The following is a 16,540-nucleotide window of genomic DNA, read 5'->3' as shown; positions in this document are numbered from 1 at the left end:
TGCCTGTATATTTTACATAACACTTAAAGTAAGATAATACTGGTAAAATGCATAATAAATTGCATGCATAACACAGTAAATTATAATTAATCCTATAAAAACATAATTTATTTTATTAAATTATAGTGTGTTGGGGGGATGCAATCAGCTCAAAAGTGTACTGTATATTTTACATAACACTTAAAGTAAGATAATACTGGTAAAATGCATAATAAATTGCATGCATAACACAGTAAATTATAATTAATCCCATAAAAACATAATTTATTTTATTAAATTATAGTGTGTTGGGGGATGCAAATCAGCTCAAAAGTGTCCTGTATATTTCACATAACACTTAAACTAAGATAATACTGGTAAAATGCATAATAAATTGCATGCATAACACAGTAAATTATAATTAATCCCATAAAAACATAATAAATTGCATGCATAACACAGTAAATTATAATTAATCCTATAAGAACATAACATTTTTTATGCAAATCAGCTCAAAAGTGTCCTGTATATTTCACATAACACTTAAAGTAAGATAATACTGGTAAAATGCATAATAAATTGCATGCATAACACAGTAAATTATAATTAATCCCATACATTTTTTATTAAATTATAGTGTGTTGGGGGATGCAAATCAGCTCCAAACTTTTGCCTAGTACTGTATATTTCACATAACACTTAAAGTAAGATAATACTGGTAAAATGCATAATAAATTGCATGCATAACACAGTAAATTATAATTAATCCTATAAAAACATAATTTCTTTTATTAAATTATAGTGTGTTGGGGGATGCAAATCAGCTCAAAAGTGTCCTGTATATTTCACATAACACTTAAACTAAGATAATACTGGTAAAATGCATAATAAATTGCATGCATAACACAGTAAATTATAATTAATCCCATAAAAAGTGTATTAAATTATAGTGTGTTGGGGGGATGCAAATCATCTCCAAACTTTTGCCTAGTACTGTATATTTCACATAACACTTAAAGTAAGATAATACTGGTAAAATGCATAATAAATTGCATGCATAACACAGTAAATTATTATTAATCCTATAAAAACATAATTTTTTTATTAAATTAAATTGCATGCAAATCAGCTCAAAAGCCTAGTATATATTTACATAACACTTAAACAGTAAGATAATACTGGTAAAATGCATAATAAATTGCATGCATAACACAGTAAATTATAATTAATCCTATAAGAACATAAAAAATGTTATGCAATCAGCTCAAAATGTCCAAACACTACATAACACTTAAAGTAAGGTAATAAATGACAAGGCTAAATTAATAAATTGCATGCATAACACAGTAAATTATAATTAATCCTATAAAAACATAATAAATTTTAACAAATTACAGTAAATTTAATTAATCCTATAAAAATCTGTATATTAACATTTTTAACACTATAATTGGCACATAATGTCCTGTATATTTCACATAACACTTAAACTAAGATAATACTGGTAAAATGCATAATAAATTGCATGCATAACACACTAAATCAAAATTAATCCCATAAAAAATTGTATTAAATTCCAATGTACTGTTGTGAAATAAAACCCCAGTAGATAAATGAAATAAAAAAAGGTTAAATAAACAGGAAAGCAGGCTCCATGCGGACACCCAGCCCCCCCCCCTCCCTCTGCTCCGGTATCCGACTCCGGCTCTCTCTGCTCGAACACAGACTCCCACAAGCTGCCGGTGGCTCCGCGTCTGTCAGGCCCTGCTGTTGACCATTTACGGTACTCACAGATAAGAGTTTTTATTATTATTTATTATTTATTATTATTATTGTTATTATTAGTGTGTAAAATGTGATCTTTGCGTTTGTGTTTACATCTTTGTGCGAGTGAGGCCTAGTCGACACCGCCAGGCGCTCACGCAAAGCTAAGATGCTAACGTAGCATGTGGCTAAGATGCTAACGTAGCTAGGGGGCTAATATGCTAGCGTAGTGCGCTGTAATGCTAGCTGCCTTGTTAGCTCCACTTAAGAGGCTTGTTTTGCTTTAAAAAATAAATATGTGCATCTGTAATTAAGCACATTCACATTCAATATTGGTGTTTTTATGCATACTATATTATTTTATTTATTAACACATATAAACATGTTAGCTACTTGGTTTAGCATCAGCGTGTGCTAACAGGTGTTGCTAAGCTACGGAGGTCAGGAGCTATTCGAATTCTCGTGTTGGTTGGTATGGCAACGCCGGCCCTGGTGACGACACAGCGTTCGAATGTGTTGCATGGGGGGTCTGGTCACATGTTCGGCTGTCTGGATGTGTGTCATGTGATGTTTATGTGTTTGTGTGTTTATGTGTTTGTGTGTTTGTGTTGTGCAGAGAATGCCCACAATAAAGCTGCAGAGCTCCGATGGGGAGATCTTCGAGGTGGATGTGGAGATCGCCAAACAGTCTGTGACCATCAAGACCATGTTGGAAGGTTTGTATGGTCTGTCCTTAGACCCTCTGTCCTTAGACCCTCTGTCCTTAGACCCTCTGTCCTAAGACCCTCACGTCCTCTGTCCTCTGTCCTTAGACCCTCACACCCTCTGTCCTTAGACCCTCACGTCCTCTGTCCTAAGACCCTCACGTCCTCTGTCCTAAGACCCTCTGTCCTTCACGTCCTCTGTCCTTAGACCCTCACGTCCTCTGTCCTTAGACCCTCACGTCCTCTGTCCTTAGACCCTCACGTCCTCTGTCCTCTGTCCTTAGACCTCTGTCCTTAGACCCTCACGTCCTCTGTCCTTAGACCCTCATACCCTCTGTCCTTAGACCCTCACGTCCTCTGTCCTTAGACCCTCACATCTTCTGTCCTTAGACCCCTCCTCTGTCCTCTGTCCTTAGACCCTCACATCTTCTGTCCTTAGACCCTCACACCCTCTGTCCTTAGACCCTCACGTCCTCTGTCCTTAGACCCTCACGTCCTCTGTCCTTAGACCCTCACACCCTCTGTCCTTAGACCCTCACATCCTCTGTCCTTAGACCCTCACATCCTCTGTCCTTAGACCCTCACGTCCTCTGTCCTTAGACCCTCACACCCTCTGTCCTTAGACCCTCACACCCTCTGTCCTTAGACCCTCATACCCTCTGTCCTTAGACCCTCACGTCCTCTGTCCTTAGACCCTCACACCCTCTGTCCTTAGACCCTCACATCCTCTGTCCTTAGACCCTCACATCCTCTGTCCTTAGACCCCTTACTTAGAAGTGGGTGTCAGCCGGGTCACAGCAGGATGCACGACCACGGTCCAGGTACAGCCACAATTTATGGAAACCTGCCAGGCGAGAAAGCACAAAGACTCCAGGGTAGAAGCTAAGCCAATAAGCGTAACAGTACAGGAAATAACAATAGTAATGTGACTGATAATAATAGTAGCAGTAGCAGTGGGTGTCAGCAAGGCCTCAGCAGGTGGCACGATGACGGTCCAGATATAACCCCGATTCATGGAAACCTGCCAGGCGAGAAAGCACAAGGGCTCCGGGGAAGAAGCAAAACCAGTAATGTGCATGAATACATTTCTGTAGATGTATTGCACACCTATGTATGACATTCATTGATTCTTTGACAGATTTGGGAATGGATGATGAAGGAGATGATGACCCAGTTCCCCTCCCCAATGTAAACGCTGCCATCCTTAAAAAGGTAACCTGAAACACGCAGCATAGCTCCATTGTTCACCCACCTTTGATCAGTGTTTTATCAGGTTTGTTTGTTAAATAAAAAGGTGTTTTTATGTGCTGTCAACGCATAATTTCACCCTGTTATTCTTGAAAGATTTGGTACGACTTTAAATGTGTTTCCTGCACATTGAAAGAGTCGATTGTTGACAAAATGATTCATGAATGACATGTTTTAATTAAGAAACATGGTCTGTGGTCACCTTAAATCTTCCAACAATAGCTTGGGTGTCTTTTTCCCCTGCTCCAGCAAACAAGCATGAAATAGTGATTGCCATCTATGTTTTTATGTTATGTATGCGAATGAATAAGACAAATATTCAAAGAATAGTTTTCAGAATAGTTTTAATACAATAGAGAAAAAGGAATACAGCATTATTTTCTGGAAGATGTGACCACATACAGCTACTTTGTAATACTGCAAATATATAAGTATTGCGATATTTAAATGAAAGTCTTTGCGTGGTACCTGTGGTTTGTCTTCACGTTCTGTAAAGATGATCATATTTCTTCTATTCATTCATCACACACATGAAACACAAGCTATGTGTTCTCCTTTGCTCTTGTTACATTGTTCTCAACTAATCACATTAGTGGGAGCAGAAGGCTGGATGCCTGTTTATTTTTGCCTCTTCAGGTTCATGCTTGTGCTTCAGAGCTGCAGTTATTTCAAACAAGAGGGTTTTTAAATTCTTTTAGGCAGAACTTGAACCTATGCTGAATAATTAAGCCCTGATTAATGCCCTACACAAGCTTATGACTACTGGAATGCACAGGCGTGTTTCAAATGGTACGTCTGTGTTTCCCTCAGGTGATTCAGTGGTGCACTCATCACAAAGATGACCCTCCTCCACCCGAGGACGATGAGAACAAGGAGAAGAGGACGGATGACATTCCTGTGTGGGACCAGGAGTTCCTCAAAGTGGACCAGGGAACCTTGTTTGAACTCATTCTGGTAAATACACTTTTTGCATTTACGTTACATTGGCCTACAGTCATTCTCTGGAGGTCGACACTAACCTTTACATCCATTACCATGCCAACCCCGCAGCTGAACTATAAAAATATAAAGTATAAAGTAATGCTTGATTGGTTCGGAACAGCTTTTTTACCCTGAGTCCCCACAATGTTCATTTCTAAACTGATCTTAGTCCCCAACAACACACACTTTTGGTGTTCTGTAATTTGATTTCTCGTGACATTTACGTTGATGTATATAAAGTTGTCATTGCAGTTATTCTTTCTTGCTTAAGTCAAACATGTATTTTTCTTTTAATACGCTCTTTTCCCTGCTCTCTATTAAGTTCACTGTTGTGAGCACTGAGCCTTTCTATTTGGGTTGACAGAGATACAAAAGTTGCGTGGCAACAGCTGGACGATGGGTTATTTGCTGCCTGTGGGGATTGGGGGAAAAACCCAGTTTTAAGGTGAAGCCCCACAGGGAGTGATCTTGGTCTTAAATGGATTTTCTCTGGGCCGTGTGTTGACTCCGAGGACAACAAGTGAAATGTAACATAAGCAGTTTCTGGGGGTGATTGGGAAAGAACTGTTGGAAGAGCTGTGGGCTTCCTAGAAGTGAAACACAAGTCGGGGTGTCTGGTCTCTGTGTTTACATGGCCGAAGCTGGTTGATGCTGAGGAGGGAAGGGCTGACGGAGTAGCTCCACCTGTGCTCCATGAAAATGAACCCAAGGCTTAGTCACCACATGGTGTACGTGAGGTCAAACGGGCAGAACAGGGTGTGAGTTCACTGCAACACAGCGGGAGAGGAGTTGATGTTTTACCTTAGTGACCTCAGATTAGTGGTTAATCCGATGCCGTTTAAATGTAGCCTCGCTACGCAGTAGGGCTCCTAATTAAACTTCACAATACTATGAAGAGTGTTTATTCATAACTATGTTTCTAGAGAGTTGTAAAATCCTGTCTCTCAGAAATATGAACTGCTATAATCTGTCCTTTAAATTCATGACTCAAAGTTGACTTCCTGGTTAAACTGACTCTTTTTATTAACATGTGATCTGGATCTTTCTGGATACAATCTTTGGACATTGACTTTCCACCAAGCTTTCTTGTTGTTTTGATTGATTCTTCACTTCATTTAATCTCTATATGCATTTAGTAGACAGGCTGGTTGACTTGTCATCAAACAGCTTTTTGCCAGGGTGGAGCTTTTGCTGGAGTTGTGACCTTTGAACTAGCTGGACTGGTTTATCTAAGAATTTCCACCTGGCAACTCCAGTGTGGTTTGAACAGTCACATCACACTCTGACCAGCCTGATTTATTTTCGTGCATTCTTTACACCTTAAATCAATATGTTTCTGCGTTATTCAGACTGCATGTTGATGCTGTGTTTAAATGGAGTCCTGGTTAATCGTCGCACTGTTACCAGGGACACAAATGCAGTCGGTTTCAATTTAGGGTGTTTTTTTTTTTCAACATTTTAAATTCCCCTCAGTAATAAATGTTGGCAGTCTGAATAACTACAGTAGTGAAATTCAACAGTAGCATTTTAGTGCTGGAAATGAATCCAAAACAAAACAGCCTTGGTTGTTCGTCTACTTCTAAGTGTTTATTTTCCTTTTTAATGCTGCGGTCTCTCACTGCCCCCCCTCCTCCCTCTCTCCTCTTAATATTCTTCATGGCGCTTGTTGTTTTTCCCCTTTTTTCAGGCCGCCAACTATTTGGACATCAAAGGCCTGTTAGATGTCACCTGCAAGACGGTGGCCAACATGATTAAAGGCAAAACCCCGGAGGAGATCCGGAAGACTTTCAACATCAAAAATGATTTCACAGAGGAGGAGGAAGCCCAGGTAGTTATTCCATCCTTCATCTGTCTCTTAAGAAATGTTATGGTGCAATTTATAAGGAATGAATAGATCGCTTTAGAGTTAAGTCTGTTTTATTCTGTACTAAGCTTTGACAGCTGACCCTCTGAACGTTTTGTAAACCTCCTCTCGTCCTCAGGTACGCAAAGAGAACCAGTGGTGTGAAGAGAAGTAAAAGGGGGAGATCCTGCCAACACTACCACACTGAATAGGAATTGTCCCTGCTAACTGGTTGCACTGGTGTTGTTCATACTTGTCAATATTTACATTTAGTATATTTAGAGCCACACACGCCCACCCTTGCCCCTTTTATTTCTCTAAACCCATAGCATGATCATTTTAACTTTGCCTGTGTATTGTCATTATTTAAACAAAGAAGCTCTTTTGTTTCCACACACACACACACACACACACACATGTATTGTGTATTCACATAAATAACTAGTCCTGGTTTCATGGCTTTGGTATAAGATTAGAAGACGTTTTCCCTATTATTAATCGCTATGGTTGTCTTTTTTACTGGACATGTTTGTTTTTCTTTTAGGTTAATTGATAAAAAAATGAAATGGCTTTTTTTTGACAATGGAAATAAAGGGTGAATATTTTATTTTTTGCTCTGTGAATGCATCTGTTCTGTAAAGCCACGTTCAGAGAGGATGGGGCCGTTTTTAAAGGAAACGTGAAGTTTGAGGGAGAAAGATGCGTTTTTGTTTTGCGTAACGACTCGGAAGTACTTGTGTGTTGTCACACGGCGTAGAGTTACTCATTCCTGATTCACGTTGTTTTGAATTGGATACTTTTTTCTCAGATAAAGCTCTGATTCTGGCTTTTGGGATGATCAAAAATGTATTGAAGGAGTAAATAAAACATATAAAAAGGCTGGTGTGTGTTTTTTGTGTTCAAGGTAGCGTAGATGAATTTTTAATTATTTAAACAGTAATTTGTCTCACTTAAAATCTTTATTGCAATGTTCTTGTGTTTTTAAACCACAGCAGACATGGAAAAGATATTAAAAACACTTTAATACATCGAACAGAAAACATGTAATACATCAGAGGCGTAAAAAATACAAATGAAATCTTGAGTGATCCCACTACTGACGTCCAAATAAAACAAGCTATTTCTAGCACAAGAGCTCTCTCTGCTGGAGGAAAACAGGGTTTTTCTGCACAAATAGTTTGTCCACAGCGTTGAATGAAGAGTTTGGAGCTGAAAGCAGAACCAGGAAATGAAAGCTTTTCTAGTCAAAATCTGTTTGGAACATTGAAGTTGAAACATGCACAGATTGAGAAACGCTGCTGAAGTAACACTTGACCCCAAAACAAAAAAAGTTAAATTCTGCACCAAAGGACAAACACAAAATGTATTGCTTTAAGAAATGGTAGCAACTAAAAAAAAAAAATCTTTTTTTTTTTCTAAACATTTCATTTTTTCTTTTTTTTACATAAAAACATATAAAAGTTTAATCATAATAGGGAATTCCAACATTTATAAAACTTTACAACACAATGCAATATAATAGTACCCATTTGGTCTCAGATTAGTTAACGGAGCTGCAAAATGTTCAAAGAAGAAACTATAAAAATCCTTTCTCTGAGGGTTTGTTCCCACCAGCTAAACACCTGCCCTTAAAAATCATCAAATCGTACAAAAATAAGGAGAAAACAGAACAAATGTAACCGATGATATAGTGAGCGACTGAAAGTGCCTAAAGGAGATAATGTAACTTGTCATGAATGAGACCTTTTTACCTGATAAAAATATTTTTCTGTCTTTGTCCGAGGGCTGAACACGTAGTTATAAAAACTTTTGGGGAAATGGAATGAAACTGAAGTCGAACTGTTGAACATAACGGCAGCTTATATAATGAATCTGTCTTTCTCTGAGGTTTCTGCTGGTCAGAATGGCTGGTTGTGGGTCTCTGGTTTGGTGGACAGTGGTGGGTTCCCCCTAAACCCCCAAATTTGGATAAAAGTGTAAATGTTAGAAGAAGAGTCTGTGTGGATGTGGATCGTTTAACAAAGAGCGCATTTATAATACTGTGTTATTTGATTGTCATGGAGGTAAAAGCATAAACCCAGCTTTGAAGAAAAAGAGGGGAAAAAAAGCACAGAGCGGATTTTGGGAGTTTTCATTTGTCAGATTTGTTGAACTGCAGCAGATGGAGCCAGAGAGCCACAGATTTGTCAATCATCCCCAATGTCAGAAGCTGGATCCTCCCAACGATGTGACTCATTCAGTGGACCTCCAGACAGAAGGCCTCTCCTCTGAATGACATCGTTTAGCCTTTCAGACACTTCGGTGTTCCTCTTCAAACTTCTAAACACAATTTGAGTTCATGAGCAGATCATGATGGGGTTAAACAGTAAATACTAATCTCAGTAACGTGTTTACCAGTGATTGATGAGCCACACATCTGCCAAATATTTCCAGACAGGTTGCCTGAGTGCTTGATTAAACAATTGACCATTTTGAAGGAGGCTTTGGGATGACCTTTGACCTTTTATGATGCATTCCAGTCTGGAACTGCAGACTGTGGAGGATCCAGCGTCTGAACGGAGACGATCTATCAGAAGAGGATGATGACCCTCAGTCCACAGGGGGACGGATGAATGAGAGAGTGAAGGCGGGTGAGGAAGATGATCTTCATGGCTCTGGAGGGGAAGCTGAGGTGACGGAGGGGTGAGGGATGGGGGGGGGGGAGATCACAGAGACTCCGTTAGCACTTTGAGAGAAAGTCCTGCGGCCTTGGCGGCCGACAGCGCCGTCGTCGAGCCGTGCGTCTGCTTTCCCGTCAGTTCCGGGCGCGTGTGGGCGTGTTTGGTGGCGGGCTGACGGAGCAGCAGAGGGGGGCGCGCGTGTGACGAGCGCGTGTGCAGCGTCGGCGGCGACATGGGGAGGTGAGCGGACGGGGAGGTGGGCGGCGGGGAGCAGCCCGGGGAGAGCGGGAGGTGGTGCTGGTAGAGACGGTGGCGGGTCGGGGAGGGCGGAGAGTCTATAGCACTTAAATCTGAAGAAGTTGGACTGGGACAGCCTCCTCCTTGAAGGTAGCGAATGCACTTCTTTTTCCTCCTAGGGACAGTCAGAGAGAGTTATCTGTGAATAGAGTGTGGATGGTAAACGTCAGCAGGCTTTCATGGAGATGCATCATTCACACACTGACGACAACCAACAACCAACACAGACACGTGGTCATAATGAACTACAGACACGTGGTCATAATGAACTACACAGACACGTGGTCATAATGAACTACAGACACGTGGTCATAATGAACTACAGACACGTGGTCATAATGAACTACAGACACGTGGTCATAATGAACTACAGACACGTGGTCATAATGAACTACAGACACGTGGTCATAATGAACTACAGACACGTGGTCATAATGAACTACAGACACGTGGTCATAATGAACTACACAGACACGTGGTCATAATGAACTACAGACACGTGGTCATAATGAACTACAGACACGTGGTCATAATGAACTACACAGAGGGTTTAGTTCACTCTATCCATGTATGTGAAGGAGGAGTTAAAACAAAACATCACAAATGTAGTTCTAGAATTATAAGCTCATAATTTATTATATTCTAGATTAAAAAAAGAACAATATTGCTGGACGTCTAGGTCACTGTCATTTAGAAGGAAAAATGCAATAAAACGGTTTGATTGGTGTCAATCTGAGGTGAATTATTAAAGGTTGCATTAAAGGAACATTTTGTGAACGTTGCTCATTTGCTTTCTTGCTGGGATTTAGATGAGAAAATTGAAACCACTCTCATGTCTGTGCTAGATTTGAGTTATGGAATTTAGATTAGATTAGATTAGTTTAGCATGAAGACAGGAAGCAGTGGAACACAGCTAGTCATGTTCAAAATGACACCCGTCAACACCTTTATGTGCTGAAAACAAGACGTATATAAGAAGTGGACGTCGTAACGTCACATATTGGTTTGTGGAATGACACTTTGAAGCCTCCATTTTGGCGGTTTGGCCGTCGCCATCTTGGATTTTTGCAACCAGTGAACGGAAATCACCACTGTCAATCACTGTGTAGCCCCGCCCTAAAGCATACCCTGCTTTATGGTCTGTTTGACTCTAAATGGAGCATCATTTACTAAATGAACATCATGCTGTATTGAAGAAGACTTGAAACTAGAGATTGAGACCATAAACTCATGTTTACAATGTTTACTGAGGGAATAAATCAAGAGAGAAGTAGAGTCATTTTCTCATAGACTTCTATACAACCAGAGGAGTCGCCCCCTGGTGGACACTAGAGAGAATGCAGCTTTAAGACATGAAGCATTGGCTTCACTTCTCAGATCCACAGGTTGCTGAGGTTAACTGAGCTTCTTATTCTTTTTTAACTGTTTTTTTTGCATATTTTTGAACTTTTGACAAAGTCTAGCTGTTTCTCCGCTTCCAGTCTTCATGAAAAGATAATTGATTAACAATTTATTATTTGAGCGCAGGGAACACCACTCATATTTAGAATCAATTTACCGTAATACTTCTGTTTTAGTTGAGTTTTGTTACTGTCAAACAATGAACCGCCTGCACCAAACACACTGCGTCTGTCTAACAGCAGTGATGTGCTCTGCTTCACGAGGTGTCAAACTTAAAGCAGACTTGTGTACCTCTGAGCGCAGCATCAAAGCAGCTAACAGGATCCCATGATCATTACCAGAATATGATATGAGTCACCAGGTTTTAACCGCAAGGAAAGGCGCGAGGCCATATTTAGAGAGAGAGAGAGAGAGAGAGAGAGGGAGAGAAAGGGGGAAGAGTGCAATAGAAAGTGATTTCTAAATGTCAGAGTTCACCATCAAACGGCGCCCGTTACCACATCGCATGAATGGAGAAAGTTGAAAGCAGATGGGCATGAGAACGCTGTCAAGATGCAAAAAGCTGCAGGGAGCATGTGTGTGTGTGTGTGTGTGTGTGTGTGTGTGTGTGTGTGTGTCGAGCTGTGGTGATAAGGATTTGCTCTAACCACACTCACCCCCCTTTGTTCTCTCAAACCGAAAACACACACACACTTTAGATTTCCATGACGTGGTGGTGGGGAACACGGCGGGGTTGCTACAGAGACGCGGTGCTAGAAGCTTTTTTTTCTGCACAACCGCACAGATTCCCGACTCCTGCAGCGAGGCGGTAGACTGTCTACTGTAAATCCTGCTCTGAGAAGAACAGAGGAGGTGATGGGAGTACTTCTGATTTATGTTGTACTCGTACAACGTTTCTGTCTCATTGCAGAGGAACTTGGAAAGTTGCGATCTTAAAATAAGTAACTGAAACCAGTAAATAATCCTGAATGAACAGCTCTGGCAGGTTAATAAATCTGACTTCCTGTTTTACTTTTACAACTCTGAGAGTGTTTTAAATATTGTTCCAGCTGGCTCAGGCCATTTGCTCGCTGTGGGAAAACTCCAAGCTTCAGTTCATAATTCCACTCAAGAGAGAAGCCCCGATCTGATGGATTCATTTAGGCTGCTGAGTCAGATCGACTGTGAACACCCACACAGGTGTTTTCAGTCACGGCTGGTGAGACCTCTGCTGATGGGAATTTGTTCAGGCGTCAATCTTCATCGACCAATGAGAATGAAGGAGGTGTAGTTTGTTCCCGCCTCAACAGGTGCAACAGCGCTAACAGGAAGAGGAGTCCCGAGCAAGACGTCTAATCAGTCAGATTAACAGGAAACACCTGTGTGGGAGTTCAGAGGCTTTAAGAGTTGGAATATTTTGTGTTTGAACTTTTACTACACAGGTGTGGTAAACTGGTATTAATTACTGGTATTCAGGATGAAGGAGTTTTATCTTCGTCTCAGCAGAAGTCTAAACCTGCGTGACCATGTCTGACTTTCGGGCAATTTTCGGCACAAACTTGAAATTAAATCAGTCATGAGACGAGATTTTGAAAAGAAGATCAGTGGGGTAATTCTTTGTAGCACCAGAGTGGCAATCCCCTTTAACCACATTACGTTTACAGAGCTTGTATGATGCAATGCGTTATAACAGAAGTGTAAAGCACCGCTGGCCTTTACGGAAAGACATCAGAGTAAAACACTAACTAAGAAAACTAAATGAGGATCTGATGTTAGTGACTCACGGTGAAATGATAATGCTGCAAGACTTCAGATGTTTTCACACTTCTTTCAACCGTGACCATGTGCCTCTACTGCTATTTCTATTACTACTAATAACTACACATCCATGGCAATGACGCTGCAATTTGCAGAGCAGCAAGTTAGTGACAGACAGCATGCAGAGGTCAGGCTTGATTTTTAAACGTTCTCTGAGGGCGGAGCTTGTTTCCAGGCGGACGTAATCTCATTGGTTGAGTCTTGTAATTTAGCTGCGTTCCAAATCACTTACTTTTTCTTTTTACACTTAGTTCATACTGCAGCTGCCCTTAAAAAGTAGGTGCGTGTAGTATGTAATAAATCTGGACATACAGTACCAGTCAAAAGTTTGGACACACCTTCTCATTCAATGGTTTTTCTTTATTTTTATTTTTTTCTACATTGTAGATTAATATTGAAGACATCCAAACTATGAAGGAACACATATGGAATTATGTGGTAAACAAACAAATGCTCAACAAACCAGAATATGTTTTATATTTTAGATTCTTCAAAGTAGTTGAATGAGAAGGTGTGTCCAAACTTTTGACTGGTACTGTACTTCTTCCTCATAACATGGCATCTTTAAACTTTGACCCTCTTGCTCATATATCTGCAGCGCAAAGGATTGTGGGTCAGATTAGCCAGAGAAGCATGCTGGCTTGCATGCTGCAAAATGCGACCTGATGTTGTAGAACATCCTGCTATTTATTTGACATACTATATCTAAATAGTATTTTAGTATAATCTAAAATGAAATGAGATGATTGAGACCTCTGCAGCAGCTCCGCCGTTCAGAAATGTTTGAATAACAGAGACCCGATCAGAGGGAGGTGATGGACGGATGGTTGAATGGGAGGAAAGAGGAGGACTGCTTGTTGGATGATAGCAGTGCCGTGCTATGGGGGGGGGGGGGGGGGATGGAGGGTGGTTGTTCGGTACACACCTGCAGGGACCGCACCAGTCCGTTTGTTGGTTGAGGCCGAAGCGAGCCCGGCATTTCTTAGGAGAGCCCGGGTCTGAGCACAATGCACAGCATGCAACATAACAAGAGGGAGGAGAAGGAAGCAGGAAGAGGAGGAGGAGGAGGAGGAGGAGGAGGAGGAGGAGGAGGAGAGGAAAAGGTTAGAGAGGGCAGAGGGGTAAAGACAGACGAAGAGGAGAGAGATAAAGAGACACAAGAGCATCTCGTTCAGAGAAAAGCCATCAAGTCAAACTGTTAGTAGCCGGTTACAGCACAGCAAAAAACATCGACAACCTCCAACACACACACACACACACACACACACACACACACACACACACACACACACACACACACACACACACACACACACACACACACACACACACACACACACACACACACACACAACTTGGTCAAACAAACAAGTCAGACATCCTGGAAACGAGCTGTTAAGACGTACAGAGGGCAGCCGTGCTGTGACGCTCAGTTAGTGCAGGACTTTCATCGGTTTGAAGTCTCCGGTCTTGAAATCCAGAAATACACATTTCTACTAATACTACTTCTGTGTTTTAAGGCTGGAAATCCTCATCATATATATATATTTTTTCATCAAGATCAGATTTGATTTCTAGATTTTTTTAATAAGCTTCACAGTCATTTTGAATTGGAGCTTAGCTTTGGATCAGGAGATGCATTCAATCTTGCATTAAGACAAATTCATGCTTCACCATCAGCTCCTTGTCTATTAGCTGACTTCTTAACATCTATTAACATTTTTCTACCAGTCTCTTACATTACAGATTTGCATAATTTAGCTTCAGAGCTGCTCCACATTGTTACGTTCTCAGTTTTGCTTCTACCTGCTAATGCTGGTGACTAATAAAGTGTTCAGGTACAGAAAATGATCTACTAGAGATATGTAGAGGACTTCTGAGATGTGAACATATTTGGTTGATTGCCCTAAGCACATCATATCTGACAGTTTAAACTTGGACAGCTAAGAACAGGAGACAAAGTTTTTTGTACACCGGGGGATTAAAAGGTTTATAATTCAGGTTAGGTGGAAAGCAGAGTGGGTGGGTGGTTTGACGTTAGAGACACATCCTGCCTCAAACACTCAGAGATGTTGTGTTACAGAGCGCCAACGCAAGTTCAAGCTCGACTCAATGATTGAGAGTTGAAGCTGCACGTTAGTTTTTCCTCTACTGAAACATATTATTATGATATCTGTCTGACAGCAGAGAGGCAAGATCTGGATGTTTACCTGTATTGGAGTCCTGCAGCTTCTCCCTTTTTCTCCTCTTCTTTTTGCCCTGCGGGAGAAAAAACAAACAAAAGCCCCCCAATTAAATGAGACAGGCTGTTGAGATGACGACATGGTCATAACTTCACCTTCAGCAGGCTTTTGACTGAAGCTGGTGAATCCAGTTCTTTTGGTTTCTACTCAGATTAGTTATCAGCCATCATTTGTGAGGATTATGGGATTGTGCTGCTGCTCTCTTATATCGACACTAAAGAAAAATATTTTTTTAGCTTTTGTTTTTTGCTCTCATTTTCCACCAGTTGAAATAAAAGATCTAAAGACTTTTTCTATGCAAACACTTTATTTTTTCTTTCATATTATGAAATTTGTTAAAACCCATGTGACTGAGCACTTCTCCTTTGCTAGGATAATCCATCTGCTTACCAGATGTGGAGTATCAAGGTGCTGATTAAACAGCTTGATTACTTCATAGGTGTGCTTTGGGCCTTTCACAATAAAAGTTCACTCTAAAAATATCAGTTTTATCTTGAAACTAAAATTACAGCCTAACGGTTCAGTGACTTTGCCAACCAGTCATGTTGCAGTTTACATCAACGTCTCTCCAAAATGTCATTATATATGTATATCCTATTACACATTTGTGTAAAGTTTCAAAACTAAACTCCAAAATAGATGGATTATCTTGGCAAAAGGAGAAGTGTTCGTTAACACAGTTTTTAACAAATTTGTGACCAAATTTGAGGGAATTAAGTCTTCTGTGTGCATAGAAAAAGTCTTAAATCTGCTATTTCAACCAAGGTGTTTTCATTTAAATTTTGGTCCAGTGTATATGATTTCTGTCTGATAATGCCTCCAAAAAAGAATTTTTGGATCCATCTTTGTTTTACCGTCCTCAGGTGCAATCCCTCTTTGAGAGCGATATTGAGTGTTTATGATCAAATATAGTCCCACAACTGTATTTCTTTGTGACATGTAAAAACATTTCAAAAAGAGTGCAAAGTTAAAAGCAGCAACCAGGTCAGGCAACCATATTTAATGCTCTACAAAAAGCAAGAAAAAAAAGCAAGAAAGATAAAGAAATCCCAAAAAGAAAATACGTTCCATCACTAATGTCATTGTCAATTTAATTCATGCAGAAAAATGATGCGTCGTCGGCAGATATATCGATTGAAAAACTCGAAAATATCTTTAAAAAAAAAAAAAAAAAGGCTTTTAAAGATTTACAGATCGACTCGGATCCAACAATCTTGTTTTCATATGTTGAAGCCATTTTTCATGGTCGTATTGTGATGTGTGACTGTTGAGGTAAACATCACAGTTGTTGAGGCAGATCCAGTGACGGTGAAGCGAGGCCTCGTATTTGGGTGAGAGGGAGGATGTGGGTTCAGAGATCTACCGCCTACGCCTCCATGTCTGCCCTCCTCGGCTCGCTGTCAGCATCGTCTATGTGGTTACAACAACAACTCTTGCAAGTGCACCATTCTGAAGCTGTGAGTCTGTGGGCGTATGTGTGTGTGTGTGTGCATATACTATGTGTGGGTTTTTTTAAGGACTCGGAGGAGAAACCCTCCACAACTGCGGGGGCGATATGTGTGGAACTACACTTCCTGTTTTGTGAGGAGGTCCGGGGACTGTATATATTTATTTTTTAGATTG

General features: G+C 40.5%; 2 protein-coding genes across 2 annotated transcripts in view; one reads left to right on the top strand and one right to left on the bottom strand.

The window, feature by feature from the left end:
- Positions 1-1,657: 1,657 nt before the first annotated feature.
- skp1 (S-phase kinase-associated protein 1) lies at positions 1,658-7,393 on the top strand. Its single transcript, XM_054625731.1, has 6 exons — positions 1,658-1,762; positions 2,360-2,459; positions 3,586-3,659; positions 4,506-4,649; positions 6,364-6,504; positions 6,659-7,393. The coding sequence occupies exons 2-6, from the start codon at positions 2,363-2,365 to the stop codon at positions 6,692-6,694; spliced, it is 492 nt and encodes a 163-aa protein (XP_054481706.1). The 5' UTR covers positions 1,658-1,762; positions 2,360-2,362; the 3' UTR covers positions 6,695-7,393.
- A 128-nt stretch (positions 7,394-7,521) lies between these two features.
- tcf7 (transcription factor 7) overlaps positions 7,522-16,540 on the bottom strand; it is a 78,356-nt gene continuing 69,337 nt past the window's right edge. The window contains exons 11-13 of the mRNA XM_054625283.1: positions 14,885-14,933; positions 13,600-13,672; positions 7,522-9,591 (exon numbers count right to left, since the gene is read on the bottom strand). Of these exons, the coding sequence (XP_054481258.1) occupies positions 9,225-9,591; positions 13,600-13,672; positions 14,885-14,933 (489 nt within the window). The 3' untranslated portion in view covers positions 7,522-9,224. The remainder of the gene's footprint in view (positions 9,592-13,599; positions 13,673-14,884; positions 14,934-16,540) is intronic.

The sequence above is a fragment of the Anoplopoma fimbria genome, chromosome 24 (genome assembly GCF_027596085.1).
Source record: "Anoplopoma fimbria isolate UVic2021 breed Golden Eagle Sablefish chromosome 24, Afim_UVic_2022, whole genome shotgun sequence".
In the NCBI taxonomy this organism is placed as follows: domain Eukaryota; kingdom Metazoa; phylum Chordata; class Actinopteri; order Perciformes; family Anoplopomatidae; genus Anoplopoma; species Anoplopoma fimbria.
The sequence above is the reverse complement of the archived record's forward strand: the minus strand, read 5'-3'. Positions and strand labels throughout refer to the sequence as shown.

Coding starts and splice junctions, on each gene's coding strand:
- skp1 (XM_054625731.1), top strand. CDS start 2,363: ATGCCCACAATAAAGCTGCAGAGCTCCGATGGGGAGATCTTCGAGGTG. Junction 2,460..3,585: donor CATCAAGACCATGTTGGAAG/GTTTGTATGGTC, acceptor ATTCTTTGACAG/ATTTGGGAATGGATGATGAA. Junction 6,505..6,658: donor CAGAGGAGGAGGAAGCCCAG/GTAGTTATTCCA, acceptor TCTCGTCCTCAG/GTACGCAAAGAGAACCAGTG.